This window comes from Protopterus annectens, chromosome 8.part0 (assembly GCF_019279795.1).
Source record: "Protopterus annectens isolate FY-2018-M chromosome 8.part0, PAN1.0, whole genome shotgun sequence".
NCBI lineage: Eukaryota > Metazoa > Chordata > Ceratodontiformes > Protopteridae > Protopterus > Protopterus annectens.
Window position 1 is genome coordinate 750712435 of NC_056741.1, and position 18641 is coordinate 750731075.

General features: G+C 43.2%; 1 protein-coding gene across 4 annotated transcripts in view; it reads right to left on the reverse strand.

Annotated features, from left to right (window-relative positions):
- CLK2 (CDC like kinase 2) overlaps positions 1 to 18641 on the reverse strand; it is a 747936-nt gene that overhangs the window by 501081 nt on the left and 228214 nt on the right. For all 4 annotated transcript variants that reach the window (XM_044080210.1, XM_044080208.1, XM_044080211.1 and 1 more), the window contains exon 3: positions 11292 to 11526. In XM_044080210.1, coding sequence (XP_043936145.1) covers positions 11292 to 11526 — 235 coding nt within the window. The remainder of the gene's footprint in view (positions 1 to 11291; positions 11527 to 18641) is intronic.

Sequence of the window (18641 nt, forward strand, 5' to 3'; positions counted from 1 at the left end):
TCTGCCTTCACTGTACATGAACAGCACCAACACGTACTGGTAAAATCATTAAGATCACATAAGTGATCCAAAGTAACAAACTTTTTTAATCATAATTATTACGGTTAAAGAGCTAAAAAAGAGGGGGGGGGGAGTAGTGTAAACTATTGTCAAGACATAAAACAACAAGCATCCCTTTCCCTTTGGAAGCACTGGACAACTCCTTATAATAAACTGCAGTAATTCTACTGATTCACCATAAGTCTTGTTAACCCATACCAGGCAAAGTAAGACTCAGCTATGCATTTTTCCATCAAAAAGGGAGGATTAGTTACTGTTTTAATAGCTATTTAACTACAATGTAGAAAACAACTTAACCTATCAGTACTGGGCATATTAAGGTGGTTTATATGAATCATTAAAATGATGCTCTAAACATTATTTTGTGTTTTCCTACTGTATATATCTGTATAACTTCTTTTTATCTCATGTTTTTGCTGGTGTATTTGTACTTGATGCATGCTAGTTTTATATGTTAGGACTGTTTCCCTAGTTATGTACTTGTAATTTTTTTTTACAAGTATTCTGAATTCTATACTATACATGTGTAACTGCTAATCAGTGAACCCACACTGTTGCTGCAAAGGGTCAATGGACCAAACCACCTACCTGGTGAGCTAATACCACATACATAAACAAACAGTTCAATTTCAAAAAAATAAATAAATAGCAGCTATTTATCCTTAAATATCCCTTTCCATTCAGTCACATATTCTGATATGCATGACAAGTTTGAATTAAAACTGCTTTCCAGCATTCTCAGCAAGGCCTATTTTCACCAAGTTCTGTAATTTTTCCATTTTTAAAAATCTGCATCAAAAGTACACTGGCATATTTTGATGAACAGGATACAGTCAAAAACAAATTATATCAAAACATTCAAGAAAGATGAATAGAAAGACAGCCTTCTTAGAAGAAAGGGTTAAGATTTGTCTTTCAAGTACTATGTTGCCCTTTCCCACTTGGAAACTGTACAATTCAGTTACTCAACCAGAGATGCTTAACAAATTAAATGCATATACACGTCATATATAAAAGTATGAGCATTAGTCCAGGATGCAGCTGCGCAAATCTCATCTATGGAAACCCTTCACTAAAATGATGAAGAGACCGCCATATATATTTTGTGGAATGAGCTCCAAGAAGCTTAGGCCAGGATAATCCTCTCAAAGGAGATACGATCAATCAGTTAACCACCTGGCCAATGTAACTTTGGAAACTGTCTTGCCTAATTTGTTAGAGAGAGAGAGAGAGACGCAAACAGCTGGTCAGCTTCCCGAAATCTATGGCAATAAAAGCAAAGTTGTCTAAAAGAGCATGCACTCTCCGTTATTTGAAAAGCTTGGAAAGAAAACTGGGAGGTTAATGACCTGGTTAAAGTTGGACTCAGAAGCTGCCTTAGGCAAAAAAAAATAAAGGTTTGTCTACTAAGACACCATGTCTTTGTGGAAAACCAGGTAATGAGATTTGAATATACAGCCTGGAGTTCAGATACTTATCTAGCTGATGTGATAGCGACTAGAAAGATGTTTTTTCAAGACAAAACTTTTAGAGCTGACCTGGCTGAAGGGTCAAAAGGAACTTGAGTCAGGGCCTGTAGCACAACAGATAAATCCCAAGGAGGGCTAAGATCCTTTGGCAGGGGTCTCAGTAAAGGCCTCTCTGAAAAAGCTTCCTCTAAATTACGTAAAGCTAAGTTAGAGTTATTTTCACCTAGGTGGAAGTTTCAAATGGCAGCCAAATGCACCTTAACAGTAGAAAAAACAGCCTGTCAGATGAGGAATGAATGGAAAGGACAACGTCAGATACAAAGGATTAACATGCTTTGGGTCACTTCATTTACTGAGTGCGTTAAGGTACAGTGCCACCTAATGTTTTGTTTAAAGGATAAACTATTTTATCACATTCCCAATACACAACATTTTTCATGGGAAATTCCTTTATGTATGAAAACTAAAACCTAAACATCAGTGGTTTATATTATTTTGTGGCCTCTGTTCTTGGATTTTTTAGTAAAGTGGCATGTTACCTAATGAAATTTCAAAGTAAATAAATTGACAGATCAAAAGTTTTAGATTTCAGATTAGAAGAGGAGAGATCCTAGTTCAAAGACATATTTGGGGCTCTTACCTCAAACAACATGGAAGACCTTCCCTGACTACCATCATAGGGATTCTGCCCTCTCCCTCCTTAACAGAATCCAAAGTTGGTAAGCAGTCCCAAACCAGGCAGACGTCCACCTAGTTGCGGCTCGCCAAGACATGGAAAGAAACAAAGACATGGTGGCCTCCAAAGAGGTCAAGCCAGAGGACTCGGGTCCACTAGGCACTGGTATGGGACAACACAAATCTGTTGTCAGCCTCCCAAACATCCTTCTCCTTCAAACACTTCCTTTTGTGTTTTTTTTCAGGATGTCAGCCTGAAGAACAGGAGTCAATATTGCATACATACACCTAACACTACTTTCCATAAACTATCCGCCAAGGAACTTGGTCCCAAGTCTATCGTCCTATCATTACAATATGCACAAAAATGAGTTGGGGACGCCAACCTTTGGACCCAAGCAGAATAATCACTATGAAAAAAAGTGTGTGTGTGTGTTGAGTTTGTTTTCTGCGCGCAAGTTACTGACCATAACAGATGATCAGACACTAACAAACAAAAGGAATGAGAAAAGGTTCCCCAACTAAGGATCTTAGCTTTGATAAATCTCTGGTCTAAGGCCTGAAGAGCAAACTATGGAACAGAAAGTGTTCTGCGTTGGACTAATACAGCAAGAATGAAGTGAATATGGCACCGGCTGATGACTCTTTTATACCACTGACATCCTGAAATCGGACAGAGAGGGTATTTTCTGGCTGGGGATGGTGAAATTCTCTGACAAACTAGACAGACTGCAGACTCCTGAAGGCAGAAATTCCCAAGAGTCAGTACTATAAAACAGACTACGATGAGCATCTTACTATGCATGTGTCAAGAGGCATAAAACATGCTGGTCTTGAGCAGCATCTTGCACTCAGCAAGAATAATGCCTAAATACCAAAATAAAATAATTGGCGTCATTCAAAGGGAATCTAGTCCGTGTTAGCCTGGGATGAGATGGTAAATGAGGCATCTTAACTTCAGCCATGATGGCTTGCACATTTCACACCAAAGTCAAGCATCAATTCCCTGGCATGCATTGGCCCACTTTTTCAATGCCTGGAGACAACCTAGAGATGACAGCAGATCACTGAGCCATCACTGTTTCAGCCCTAACTCCTGTTCCCCAGTGGTGATGTGGGATTCTAAACATTGGAGGAACTGCCTAAAAAACTGATATAAAAGCATGCCTTGTCCTCAATATACCTCAAACGGCTACAGTTGCCAACATAGTTTGTCCCACCCACCAAAGCCTGGCTGTCATGGATTGTGGCCTACACCAATCCTGGAGTGCCAGGTCATCACAAGGGGAAAGAGAACCACAAACCCTCCCTTCCTTCCCGTCTCCTAGGTGAGTGCAATACTACAACTCTAATCCATTCCACCTCAGCTCTTCCAGCCTCCCTAACAGCTAATCTTGCTCAGGTTGTCTGGGTCACAATCACAGCTTTATCCCTTTGAGCCACAGAGCCCGAGTCTGTCAATGGCTTTTAATAAAATTATGCTCTTCTTGGACCCTAGAAAAAAGATCAGTGTTTTCAGAGCTATTGGATGGGAATCTAGCACTACCGATACTTCCGTGTATATAAAAGTTAATACAGCTAATAAGGCTGCTCTGCCTTCAGAAGATGAAAATACTTTCTCTCCTAGGGTGATACATTTCCTAGTTGACCACGTGAAGTAGTTCATCAAATTAAGGATTTCCACAAATAAGACACCTTCGGATGGGGGGGGGGGTCAGGGAAGCAGATTCCCCAGCATCCTCATCAATGCTAGATTTGATCAGTGTGGGCCAAAGCATCATCCTGAAGCCTGCACCAGTTGCATAGAGGGATAAAGCTCCTACTATATCGCAAGCGACCAGAGTTTGATCACTGGCTATGATACTTAATGCTGGCAGCAGGGATGGGTATATGCCCATGCTAAGGGTAAGGGAAGATCATGCATGGCAAAATGATTTAGGAGGCCCCTGCTGTGAAGGAAGTGCTCACAAAGTCACTAGCAGAAGGGTCAAGGCCATCCACAATAAAAACATACACATAGCCAGGATGTTGGTGTAGGCATGCACAAGCCTGAGGTCTGATTGTATGACCTCCCCCTCCCCCCAACAGCTCTCATTCAAACAGATCTGCAATCTGGGTATTTCCCACCCCTGGCAAACAAATGGGTGTACAGTACAGGGAGGCTTGAAAGAGAGCAGGAAGAAAAGAAGAAGAAGAAAGGTGACAAGAAAAGCATCATCCTGTTTTGAAATTGAGGATGGGGAGAAAAAGGTTACATTTTCTTTCTTTTTAGCTATTTTTCAAACTAGATCAAAACAGTACTGAGAAATATTTTATAGTGACACAGTAGTTTAAGATTCCCAGAGAATAATGCCTATACCACAATCCTCAGCCATCCCCTTCCTGGAACTTTCAGGACAACTGACAAACTGGTATCTACCACATAAGTATCTGATATAATAAAGTGCCCATTACAGCAGCTGGAAAAAACAGTACACAACAGAAATGGGTTGGTCTACACAGCTACGACTATTCTGGTTGTCCGAGTAATATCCGGGGTAGGGGAAATTTCCCTACTGCAATCTAGGAATCACAACATTCATAAACCATTTTAATCGGCTTGCCCCAGAAAGTACAGTTGTGTAGACTTACAATAAATGTAGATGTTCGAGTGTATTCACTGTTGCAGTCATCACATTTGGGTTATCCCTGCCAGGGTAGCCCTCAGCCGGCCCAAATACCAGAGGCTTAGTATTTCTGGGTCGGTTGCTTTCACTTCAGGACTGACGTCAGGTTGTCAGTAGTATAAAGTAAGGTAGTCGATGCCATTACATCAGGTTTTCTTGCCCTGTCAGGAGCTCCCAAGCGGGAGCCAGGATGTGGTGGAAGAACCCCACCAGTAGAAAGTAAATACCAAAAATTTCCTTGTAAGGAAGGAGAGAGAGAGAGAGAGACAGAGAGAGAGAGAGAGACAGTGAGAGCGAGAGCGAGAGCGAGCGAGCGAGAGAAAGAAAAGAAAAAGGGGGATGGAAGGAGGGAAACATACAGTTGTGTACACTTACCATAAATGTAGATGTTCAAGTGTATTCACTGTTGCAGTCACCACACTTGGGTTATCTGCCTGCAGGTAAGCCCTTAGTTGGCCCGAATCCTAGAGAATTAGTATTTCTGCGCCGGTTGCTGTCGCTCCAGGACTGACGTTAGGTTGTCAGGAGTATAAAAACAGGCAGCCAATGCCATTACATCAGTTTTTCTTGCCCCAAATGTCAGGAGCCCCCCAAATAAGGAGCTAAGTTGTAGTGGGAAAACCACCACCAGTAAAAGTAAATACCAATACCCCTATAATGGGTGAGTCACAGACAGAGAGGAAAGATACAGAGAGAGATACAAGGGGGCTGGAGGGAGGGAAACCAAGACTGCAACAGTGAATACACTCGAACATCTACATTTATGGTAAGTGTACACAACTGTACTATGTTCTTCGTGTTTCACTGTTGCAGTCATCACACTTTGGTTAATTCCCAAAGCTGAAAAAAGGGTGGAGGCAGTCAAGAAGAGTTGAGGCTGACTAGTATGCCCTGCAGGACTGCTGTTGCAAAACCCACCCTGGAGTTGGAAAAGATAGGTAGGTTGTAATGCTTGGTGAAGGTGTGTACAGAACTCCAGGTAGCAGCTTCCAGAATGCCCCTGGTAGGGACTCCCCTGAGGAATTCTGTAGAGGTAGAGGTTGCCCTAGTGGAATGTGTTCTGACCCCTTGAGGGGTTGGTTTCCCATGGTGCTTGTAGCATAAATGGATACAGTGTGCTATCCATTTGGGAATTGTTTGTTCTGAAATGGCCTTGCCCTCTGCCCCTGGTGCAAAGCTGACTAGTAACTGGTCAGATTTCCTGAAGGGCTTAGTCCTATCTAGGTAGAATTTGAGCTGCCTGTGCACATCCAAGGAATGCAGGATCCTTTCCCCTTTATTTTGAGGATTAGGGAAGAAGGTTGGCAAATGGACAGATTGGTTGAGAGCCACATTGGACACAACTTTAGGCATAAAGGAAGGGTTAGTCCTGAGGGAGACCCTGTCAGCATGGAAAATAACGAAGGGTTCCACACCAATTAGTGCCTGTAGCTCAGATACTCTTCTAGCTGAAGTGATGATCAGAAGCAAGGCTGTTTTCCAAGAGAGGAATTTTAACTCTGCTGACTCTGCAGGCTCAAAAGAGTGTGTGTGTGTGTGTGTGTGTGTGTGTGTGTGTAGCGAGCTTTTCAAGTACAAAGTTAAGGTCCCAAGCAGGGGTGGGTGCTCTCCTTGGTGGCCTTAAGTTGTTTGCCCCTCTCAGGAACTGTTTGATGAGAGGGAGAAAGAAGGGAGGTGTCTCAGTGTTGTAATGAGCCGAGATGGTATACGCATGGATCTTAATGGAGGAGGATAGGCCTCTGTGGAGTAGATCTGCTGGGTAATCTAGGATTAGAGGTAAGGAGGGCAGTGCTGTGTCCTCTTCTTTAGGCTGAATCCAGGAACAATACCTTTTCCACTTATCAGCATAGGATTTCCTTGTACTGGGTCTTCTGGCTTCAAGAATGATGGTCCAGCATCTGTTTGCTTAGGCTGGTCACTGGGGGAGAAATTCAAGGAATAAGCCAGGTTGCAAGATTCAGGGTTTGCAGTTGCGGATGCAAGATCTGCCCCCCCTGCTCAGTGAGGAGGGATGGGATCTGGGATAGATGCCAGGGTGGCACCGGTGACAGGCTGCTCAGTAGTGGGTACCAGTGCTCGCATGGTCAGTCCGGGGCAATCAGGACTGTCCTTGGTCTGTCTTGTCTTATCGTGTGTAACATTCTTCAGAGAAGAGGCAGAGGGGAATGCACAGATTGACAGGTTTTCCCACTGGAAGGATAGGGCATCCACTTTCCAGGCCCTACTGTGAGTTGTCCTGGTGCAGAATTTGCTGAGCTGGTGATTGAAGGGGGAGGCAAAGAGGTCCACCTCTGGGGTCCCCCATTTCTGTATTAGAAGGCTGAATGTGTTTGGGTCTAACTGCCACTCATGTGGGTCTAGGAGATTTCTGCTTAAGTTGTCTGCCACAGAATTTTGTTTGCCTGGCAGGAATTGAGCTTGCAGATGAATATGCATGTCAAAGGTCATGTTCCAGAGGGCCATGGCTAGCCTGCAGAGTGGGTAAGAGTGGGATCCCCCCTGCTTGTTGATGTACCACAACTGTGGTGTTGTCTGTTTTTATTAGAAGGGGTCCTGGTGAGAGTAGCGATCTGAAAGCTATCTGATATTAGCAGGAGTCCTGGTCAGAGTAAGGATATGAAAGGTGTCAGTGTGCTGAACAGCTAGCATCTCTTTTTGGTTGATCTTCAGATGAACTTGACTTGGGCTCACAGTGGCCCTGAATGCACTTGTCGTCCAGGTGTGCCACCCAGGCATAGTCTGATGCATCTGTAGTTAGGGTCTGGGCGGTGTGGGGTTGAGTAAAGGGAAGTCCCTTGTTTTTGTTGCATGCTGCTGCCAACCAAAGAAACACTGTCCTTAGAAAAGGTCCTGAGAATGTTGGCACCAAAGACTCAAGTACCACTGAAGTTTCCTCATATGCAGTCTAACATATGGAATTACTAGGATGCAAAGGCCATGATCCCTAGGGCCTGCAGTATTTTCCTTGCAGATAGCTGGGTTCTGGTGGCCATTTCAGTGAAGTAGCCTGTCAGGCATGTTTTTCTGGAGTAAGGAATGCCATCTGGGATGCTGTGTCCAAGCTTGCTCCCAGGAATACAATCTTTTGACTGGGGACTAGTTTTGACTTCTTTTCGTTAATAGTGTACCCCAGGGGAGGAAGAAAGTTCTTTGCAAATGTCAGGTGTTGCAACAGCTGTTCCTGTCTGACTGAATCAGGCAATCAAAGTATGGGTATGTTTGAATTTTTCTCGGTCTGCAATAGGCAATGGTTGGAGCCAGGCATTTTGTGAATACTCTGGGAGCAGTGGATAAGCCAAAGGGAAGTGCAGAGAACTGATAATGCATAGATCCTGCCCTGAAACATAGGTATTTCCTGCATGAAACCCTGACAGGGATGTGCAGATAGGCTTCTTTTAGGTCTAGAGTGGCTAACCAGGCATCTTTGGACAGCATAGGACGACGCTGCTGAAGGGTGACCATTCTGAATTTTGGTACCACCAGGAAGGTGTTCAGAATGGAAAGGTCTAGGATGGGGCACCAAGTGTCCTCTTTTCTGGGTACCAGGAAAAGTCTGGAATAGAACCCTTGACCTGTCTGTTCTGCAGGAACAGGCTGAATTGCCCTTATGGAGAGCAGGAATTGAACTTGGTTTTGTGCTTCTGCCCACTGGTTTGGAGGAAGGTCTGGGAACCCTTTTGGGGTTGGCAATGAGTGGAAGTAAAATTTGTACCCCTGGGATACAATGTTGAGGACCCATCGGTCTTTGATGATGGAGGTCCAGTTTTTTTTGATGATGTGCAAGTTTTCCTCCTAGGGACAAGAGCAGTTGGGCAGAGGTGAAGAGTGGAGTTGAGAAGTCATTGTGAATTCTTTCCGTAAGGGGGTGGCTTAGCACTCCCTGTTTTTTGAAGTGAAGGCACTCCATTGCTTAGATCTCTGCATACCCTGAGACTGTAGTCTGGGGGGGGGGGTCCGTTTCCCCTGGGTCTAGTTTGAGATGGCCTTGAGGGGGCTGGAAAGGACCAATGTTTCAAGGGGCAATGCCTACTGAATCTAAGAGGCTGCACTTGCAAGAAATCTTTGACTGCATAGAGTTAGCTTTTTCTTCCATCTTTTTTAGAACCTCTTCTGCTTTGGTGCCTAACAGACTGTCCTTGTTCAAAGGAGCGTCTAGTCATTTTGATTTGACATGGTCTGGCAAGGTCTGCTCCTTAAGCCAAGCATGCCTCCTCAGTACAGAACCAGTGACTGCTGCCCTGCAAGATTGTTTTAGGGTGTCAAAGCCACATTGCAAAGTGAGCTTGCTGACTTGGCTTGCAGAATGCATAAGCTCTTGTAATTCTTGATTTTCTGCACAGTCTGTAAAGGTAGCTAATTTTTGCTTAATAAGTTTCATAATATGTTGCCGGTATTTCAGCATGTGAAACTGGCAAATTCAATGCCCAACTGGTGAGAGTTGCAGAGGTGTATACTTTTTTTTACCCCATCTGTCTAAAGCTCGGGAATCCCTGTCCGAAGGGGTAGGATTCTTAGCTGTAGTTGCTTTTATACCTTTAGTCCCCTGGGAAATTACCTTTGGGTCAGCAGTAGGATTTTTGAAAAGAAATTTGTGAGAGTCAGGGACTCTGTACCCATCTGGTTTCCTGGGAGCAGGTGGTAGGGTGTCAGGAGTTAAACTGGATTCCATAAAAACATCATCCATAACATCCAGGACAGGAGGATTCGCCAAGGGTCTGTGCTGTGGTAAATCTAAAAAAAATCCCAGAGTCTCTTTTTGGATGGAGGATAATCCTGGCATTCCCAATGGAACTGCTCTCTCAAAGTATGCAGGGTTTCACCAAAAGAAAAATCTTCTGGAGGAGAAGCAGAAGGAATAGATTCCTCTGCATCTGAATCCTCATAAGCAGATAAGGGTATGTCTTCATAATCAGAAATATCAGTCGTCAGACTCCTGGTCAGATAAAGCTGCTGGGGACAAGTCTCTTTCTTTTAGAAGGGGTAGGCTGGCTTCCCCTAATAAGCAAGATAAGGTCTTCTGCCATTTTAAGCATCTGAGACTGAGACAAGGAAGCAGGTGTTTGAGCTTGGGTCATCAGTTTTTGCGAAGAGCTTCCTTGAAAGCCGGTGCCTGCTCAGCAGCTCTGGACCCATCCAAGGTAGAGACATCTGCAGGATCCTTAGTCAAAGAAGAGACTCGTGGGAAACCGGACTCCGAATGGGTCGCGGTAGCGGCCTGCAAATCCATTGAAGGGGGCATCAGGGGATGCAAAATCGCCTGAGCACCGGCGGACTGGAGACTAGCTTAACGGAAGCGCCGTCTGCAATTTTGGACCTGTGCGGTCTGTCCCTGTCTTTATCCTTATGTTTTTTCGGAAAATAGGTAGTCGGATGGCTTACCGAAGCCATTTCAGAATACGGAGATTGAGAGAGAAAGTATTTAGCTACGATAAGGGCCCAACAACGTATAGTTCTGGCATTGAATAAAACACAAAACTGACAGCGAGGGACGTCGTGGTCTGGGCCTGGTGACGCAGTAAGAATGGAAATCTCGGTGTGGTATTTGCTTTCCAAAGGCGAGACAATTGTTAACTTTTTCTGACATTGGTTAGAGCAAGAAAAAAGGATCCCCAACAGGGTACATAGCTTTAGAAGACTTCAACTTCAAATTCGGAAATGAAAAATCAGACATCACCTGACCAACACTCGTGCGAACTGCTTCTGCTTCGGGCTCCTCAGCAAGAAAGACAGATGTAATGGCATCGGCTGCTTGTTTTTATACCACTGACAACCTGACGTCAGTCGTGGAGCGACAGCAACTGACTCAGAAATACTAAGCCTCTGGTATTCGGGCCGACTGAGGGCTACCCCTAGCAGGATAACCCAAGTGTGATGACTGCAACAATGAAATACGAAGAACATCTGCTGTAAAGTTGAGAGATGTGCAAAAACACGGGCGCAGTCCAGTGTTTTCCATTACCACCACTTCTTCAAATTACAGACTTGCTGACAGAAAGCAGTCACTATTAAAAACAAGTCATATTCATATCAGAATAAAGTACTGACTGTGTATGAATGACAAGGAAGCATACAATCTGAAACAGCCATTTTCGACACCTTCAAAGAAAAAAAAATAGCTGATGTCACTACCATTTAAAATAAATAAAAGAAGTGCAATGAGGAAAACTACAGGACTAAAACATTTACAACATGCTACACCTGATGATCTGATGTTGCAACTCGGCAACAAAGAGCCTACTCCCTACATGGAAAAGATTATGGAAACTGCATTTTCAAATTCAAAGACAGGTAAAATATATGCACTACTACTACAAAAACTTTAGAAAAGTACTACACATTACACTAAAAAAGTTCATACTTACCATCTCTTGTGCCTGTAAAACAAAGTTATGTTAATTAGTAAAAAAGGTAGATTACTCACAGAGGAAGAACTGCTAAATGACCTAGTTCGGCGACGTTGTCGTCTGTGCTTACATCTACTCCCCTTGCGACTTCTGTAGCTTTCATCCCTATCCCGAGAACGCCTGTAGTCATAGGAATGATGGTAATCAGTGTCATAATGTGCATCGCCTCTACCTCTGCTGTACAGATTCCGGCGAAGGTGGTCACAGTATCTTCTTTCATATCCCCTTCTGTTTCGAGACTGGTTGTCATAACTGCAATTACAATGTTAATCACATTTATAACGCAAAATAAATACGTAGTCCAAAACTTTTAACAACTAAATCAGCAACTACAATTCTGCAGGGTTCCAATAGATAACACGAAGTAAGGCGGTCCCATGAAATGTGTTAGCAGCACTCAGTTGCAAAAAGTGTGATGATAAACAGTATGGTGAAACTGGCACAAAGACTGCAAAAGAAAAGCGTTAAAAGGAGTATGTGCGGAGAAGGTGTAATTTGTTGAATGCGTATGATGTTCAAAACTGGAACCATGTTTTACAGTTTCCATTTTAAGACTGAGATAGACAATAATATCACTCACAGTTCGCTGCTGACTCTAAACTTTTAGTATCATGAATAAACAAGAAAGTATCAGCAATAAGGTCTCAATGTGGAAAAAAAATGAGCAAAAATTTTGCAGTAAGAACTACGTGCAAATGTCCTTGTTTAAGGATAATCTTGTAATAAATTAATAGAGCAAACATGGTCCAACTTTAGACCCTTAATACAAGAAGATGCAGAGTGCATCACTACTATACACAGCAATAATTTGTTTCAGAACAGTATGCCCTGCATGTTAAAAGTTACATTTTACACTTATCAAGCTCAACAATATAGGGAGACTTTAAAAATGGTTAAAGAAAGACATGCTGCCATTACTCCAGAATACCACCAACTTATACCAGAATTCATCCTTCTGCTCTTTATTTACTCATCTGGTAACTAGCAAGCGAAGTCATTCAAAATATCAGACAGTCCCACTGGCGCAGAAGGGCAGAACTCTATGACCCAAGAGACCCCAGATTTAGCAATAACTTGGGTGCCTTTGGAGCCGGCATGGAGGACGAGAGGAATGATGTGGTACTGTCAAGTTCACTCCTCAGGGGGGGGGGGGGTTTGACAGGGAAGCCATATGTCATGGGCACACAGTCCCATGGCAGAGTCCCTAGTGGAGACTGAAGGTCATGCAGGACTGCTGGTCTCTACGGGGCATGACAGTTTTGTAGGATATACAACTTGTAGAAATCAGCTGCAGGCCTCGTGGATGCCCACTGCAAACTGAAAGGGAAAAACAAGCCAGTTGCCAGACTGAGGGACTGATTATCAGCATGTAACAAGGAAAATTAGCTAAAAGTGGTCAAAAATGACAAACTTCAGCCATGACTAAAGCACAAAGCAGATAAAGGAATACCACCAAACTAATCATTTGGCAATTTTAGCTCAGATGCAGTTATAGGAACCTGTACTAATTTTTTTAAATACATCTGAAGCAAAGGTAGAAAAGCAAACACACAAAGTAATCCAACTGTTGCTACAAGCCTTCTCATCCAAGAAATATGGACTCCACTAGATGGAGAAGGAGGAGGAGGAGGAAAAGGGAGAAAACAAATAGGTTATTAACTATATTAAAAAGCTCCATGTCAAATTCTATTTGTATATATAGTTTACAAACGAGAGCGGACGATATTTAGTTATTCAAAAGACCATTATCTCTTAAAACTATGCAAGACGAATTGCTTCCTTGCATCATTAAGTATCTTCTACATGACTGCACTGATGTAACCAGAAAAGCAATGAAGAGGAGTGAAGATTTCACAAGCGCCTCCACAAAGCTGTGATGCTTTAGTTTTTATCCTATATAACTTGGAGGTAGTAAAAGCATGAAGCTTTCATAAAGAACATATCATCCAAAGAGTATCACATCCAATTTATGGTAAGCTGTACCCAGACACTCCTCAAGTGATTGTCGTATAGTTGCAGCACAAAATGCATGCCAGCAAATTAACTCAACTTTCTTTTTAGATGAGTTTGACTGGAAATGTCTTTTAAATGAGTTCAGTGCCCCCACCCCCAATGCAGAACAGCATCTAAAGTAATGTACGAGTGAATGTGGTCTGTCCCCACATCCAACACTTGGACTTGTATCCTACTGGTAACACTGCATTGTAACTTGAAGAAGCAGTACCAAGTCAGGAAGACCAACATGCAAGACAAAACCCAACAGATGTATATGGTGTAACATTCATGAGGCCTACAATTAATAATTTTAAGAACTACGTACTACATCACATACAAATTACCTGGTTAGTGCATTAACCATAAACTACAACTGTGTAAGTTGCATTTACCTATGACAATAGATGTTAAAATTCCTCACTGATATAGTCTCCTATCAGTTGTACCTTGTTCAAGACATAACAATCCAGCTTCCAAAAGCTCAGAGTCCCCACCACAGATCAAATATAACTGATTGGCCAGCCCTGAGGAGGGAAAAATCAGCATTCAAGAGTGTAAAATCTTCAGAACTTTCTTGACTAACTAACAATCTGAGTTGACCAAAAAAAGACAACACAATACTTCACTTGGAAGGTGATAGGGGAGTGCTGCAACTGCAGCAGTGATTGTTCCACCAACAAAGCTCCCCCTTCATAAATGCTAACAGAAGAAAGTACAGTTGTGTACACTTACCATAAATGTAGATGTTCGAAGTATTCACTGTTGCAGCCATTACATTTGGGTAATCCTGCTGGCATGTTGCCCTCAGCCTGCCTGAATTCCAAAGTCTTGGGTCCTGCGTCGGCTGCTGTCACCTCTTCCCTGACGTCAGGTCGTCAGGGGTATAAATGAAGCAGCCGACGCCATTTTCTTCAGTTTTTCTTGCCCCAGATGTCAGGTGCCCCCTAAAAGGGTAGCCAGAATTTAAATGTATATAAAAATACATCCACCAATATAAACTTTACCTCCATCTACAAGTAAATACACCACACAGGTTGTATAAATCAGAGAAGGAATGAAAATTTCCAGCAGAAAAAGGGGGATGGTGGGTGGGTAACCGGGACTGCAACAGTGAATACACTCGAACATCTACACTTATGGTAAGTGTACACAACTGTACTATGTTCTTCGTGTTTCACTGTTGCGGTCATTACATTTGGGTAGCGTCCCAAAGCTATGGTTGGGAGGCTGGAGCTAAACAGCACTAGGAGCGGCTATGAGGCCCTGCAGAACTGCAGTGGCAAAGCCTGCCCTGGATTTAGAGTAGAGTGGCAGATGATAGTGCTTTGTAAAGGTGTGCACTGAACTCCAAGTAGCAGCCTCTAAAATGTCTTTGGTTGGTACTCCCCTGAGCCAGCCTTGAATATGAGGCATCTTCTGCATGATTGTCTGATGGGGACATGCAGGTATGCCTCTTTTAGGTCTAAAGTCACAAGCCAAGCATTCTTGACCAGCATGGGCAAAAGCTGCTGCAAAGTCAGCATTTTGAATTTTGGTATATCCAGGAATGTGTTCAGAATAGATAGGTCCAGTACTGGTCTCCAGGCCTTGTCCTTTCTGGGTACCAAGAACAGTCTTGAGTAAAATCCTTGTCCCTGCTCTTGCTCTGGTACTTGTTGAATGGCCCCCATGTCCATGAGGGATGAGACTTGCTTTTGTGCCTCTGCCAATTGATTTTTTGGCAGATCTGGCCAGCCGTTTGCCTTTGGCAGGGTATGGAAATGGAACTTGTAGCCTTGTGACACTATATTTAGAACCCACTTGTCCCGTGTTATAATGTGCCAATTTTGAGAAAAAAGTGCTAATTTTCCCCCTAAGGATGCTGCCAGGAGAAAAGTGCTTGGTGCAGGCAGGGGGAAGTCATTGGGACTGTTTCCTGTATGGATGTGATTTGTCTTCTCCAACTTTGGATGTAGAAGCCCCCCATTGCTTTGACCTGTATGAACCCTGCGCCTGGGATCTGCCCCTTTGAGGTCTGTCTGACACAGGAAAGGACCAATTCTTTGTAGGCCAGTGTCTACTAAACCTAGGTAGCTGTACTCGTAAAATATCTTTGACAGTTTGCATAGATTTAGCCTTGTCCTCCATTTTCTTTAACACCTCTTCTGCCTTAACACCAAACAAAGCATCATGCTGTAAAGGTGCATCTAATAATTTAACTTTGACATGATCAGGCAGATTTTGTTCCTTTAACCAAGCATGCCTCCTAATTACAGAACCCATAACTGCAGCCCTGCAGGAGGCTTCCAAAGAATGAAAACCACATTGCAAAGTATGCTTTCCAACTTGTTCAGCTGCATGCAATAAATCCTGCATTTACTTGTTTTCTGCACATTCAGAGTTTAACAACATTTTCTGTTTAAGCAATACCATGACATGTTGCTGATATTTGAGCATATGAAACAGTTTAAGGCCCTTATAGCCAAGGTAGCAGATGTGTAAACCTTTTTTCCCCATCTATCCAGTACCCTAGAATGCCTTTCAGAGGGGGTAGGGTTTTTTGCAGCGGAAGCCTCAACTCCTTTGGGACCCTGTGAAATAGTTTCTGGGTCTGCAGCAGGGTTTTTAAAAAGAATTTATGAGAGTCAGGAACCCTGTAATATCTGTCAGGCTTAGCAGGAGCTAGAAGTAAGAAGTCAGGGATCAGACTAGACTCCGAAAACACATCATCTACAATGTCTAACACAGGTGGAATGGCTAGAGGCCTGTGTTGAGGTAGCAAAAATAAATCCCTGAGCTTCTTTTTAGAGTCAGAAAAATCTTGGCTCTCCCAGTGGAAATGCTCCCTTCATGGTATGCAAGGTTTCCCCAAAAGAATAATCCTCTGGAGGAGAAGCTGAAGGTATAGATTCTTCAGCATCATAATCCTCATAGGGGGGAAGAGAATATTCCTGATTAGAAAAGGAATCAGAAGAAATAGAAACCTGATCTGAAGATTCACAGTCAGTCTCTTGCCTAAGTCTCTCATCAGGAGGGGGATGGGAAACCCTGATCAAGGTAATCAAGTCTTCTGCCATTTTGAGCATCTGTTTTTTGGGCATAGAGGCCTGTCCACGTGGCTCTTGAGTTTGCTACTTTGCTTTAGAAGGTGCTTTAGTCTTTGCCTTTGAAGCTGAAGTCAGTTTAATGTAAAGATATTTTGGTCTGAATACACCCTCAGAAGCTGGTGCCTGCTCAGCGGCTCTGGACCCATCTAAGGGAATAGTGTCCGAGGTTCCAATACCTCGAGTTTCCAGCGGCATAGCCGACTCCACGTGGGAGTCAGTAGAGGCCTGCGACTCTAAAGTAGCGGGCATCAGGGGCTGCAAAAGGGCCTCACTGAGAACTGGCGAACCGGGGACTGGCTTAAGAGAAGCTTCGTCGTCAGTTTTGGACCTGTTTATCTCTCTCCTTTTCTTTGCATTTTTTTGTTAACTCCGGTAGTCGGGTGGCTATCCGATGACATTTCTGGATAATTAAACAAGCGTCCAAAATAGTTTAAAGCAAAATCATACCGACGCTTAATAGTGCGTTGGTTAAATCTAGCACAAAACCGACAACCAGAAACGTTGTGATCAGGGCCTAGGCAAGGAATACAGTAAGAATGAAAGTCCTTATGAGGTATTTGCTTTCCACAAGAAATACAATTAACTTTTTCTGACATCGGACTGGAGCAAGAAAAACGTTTCCCCAACGGGGTACTTAGCTTTATTGAAGACTTCGGGTCTGAAACTCAAACACGAAAATCTCAGGAGTCGGCCGACCGGCACTTGCGAACTGCTTCTGCTTCGGTCACTGCGCAGCAAGAAAGACTGAAGAAAATGGCATCTGCTGCTTCTTTTATACCCCGACGACCTGACATTAGGGAAGAGGCGACAGCAGCCGACGCAGGACCCAAGACTTTGGTACTCAGGCCGGCTGAGGGCAACCTGCCAGCAGAATTACCCAAATGTAATGACTGCAACAGGGAAACATGAAGAACATCTGGGAAGTTAAAAGGATGGCAATGTTGTGTCCAGATAGATTTGAGATGCAGCCAAATCTTCCTCATATGGAGTTTGTCTCAAAGAAACATTAGAATAGGGGAGGCCATAACCACAAGGGCTCTCAAGACCTTTCTTGCTGAAGCCATGTCTAGAGGAAGAAAAGAGTGAGAATTCCTTTAAGAACATCATTCTGTCCTGAGGAAGACAGGCAAGTCAGTGACATAAAATTAAGCCTGGAATCTAGAAGCACTAAACCCCGAAAGCAAAACAGACTGGACTACTCGAGGTTTAAGGTTAACACCAGTAAAGTGACAGTGAAGCGTTTTTTTTTTTTTTTGTCAAGCTAAGGAGCTTTTCACTCGTAGGAGCCTAAGGGAGCAAGCTGTCTAAGTAAGAGGGAATCTGTATTCCCGAAGTCTGCAGAACTAGGAGCTAGACACTTTGTGAACACCCCTGTAGCAGTAAAAAGCCCAAAGGCCAAAGCACAAAACTGAAAGTGATATTATAAAGCAGAGAACCTTAACCTCCTGTGATCCTAGTGGATTGGGATAGCATGGTAGGCATCCTCTATATTCAAGAGTACCAATAATGCCTGAGGAAGACTCATGGATAGAAGAAACAGAAGGGTAATAATTCTGAATTTTGGAAATATTAAGGAATAAAATGAGAAGGGACAAATCCAGAACAGTTTCTCAATTTTCCATTTTTTCTGGGAATCGAGAAAAATCTTGAATAGAACCTGGTTACCTGCTGATAGCGAAGGACTAATTTTACTGTACACAGAAGAAAAAAAAAACTCCTCTACAACTGGTAGGATTAAACTGAGCTAGTTTGATGAAACTGGAGGAATGCTTGATCTGGACGATTACTGAAAGAACCCAACAGTCTGTGGTGACCGAATCCTAAACTGGAAAGGATATGAAAAGCAACTTTGACAGAAGGGTAAGGGGCAAAAAGAGGTGGAGAAGAGGGTGGAAGTCAGAGGTGAACAGTCACAATGAGGCTGGTTTGTCAAAGGGGGGGGGGGTAGACCACTTAAACTGATTGGGTTTGTCTTGAGAGCTCTTATTGTATATATATTTTACCCTTTTGGGGGGACTTTTGCTCTGTATAAAAACAAAACAAAAAAACATGAACCAGCCTTACAAGAGGAAGAGGAGAAAGATTTGCTTAAAGTCTTGCATAAATATGCCTCTCTCCTGAAGATTTTTGAAAATGCCAGCAGCAGTAGTACTAGACAGAACATCTCTAGCCACACAGGCATACAACATTTTGGATTTAACATCCTCAGAAAGAGACTGAAGTCTAAATGGGAATCTCCTCTAAACAGAACCAGTAGCAGCTGCATCATAGCTGCATTTAAGAGAA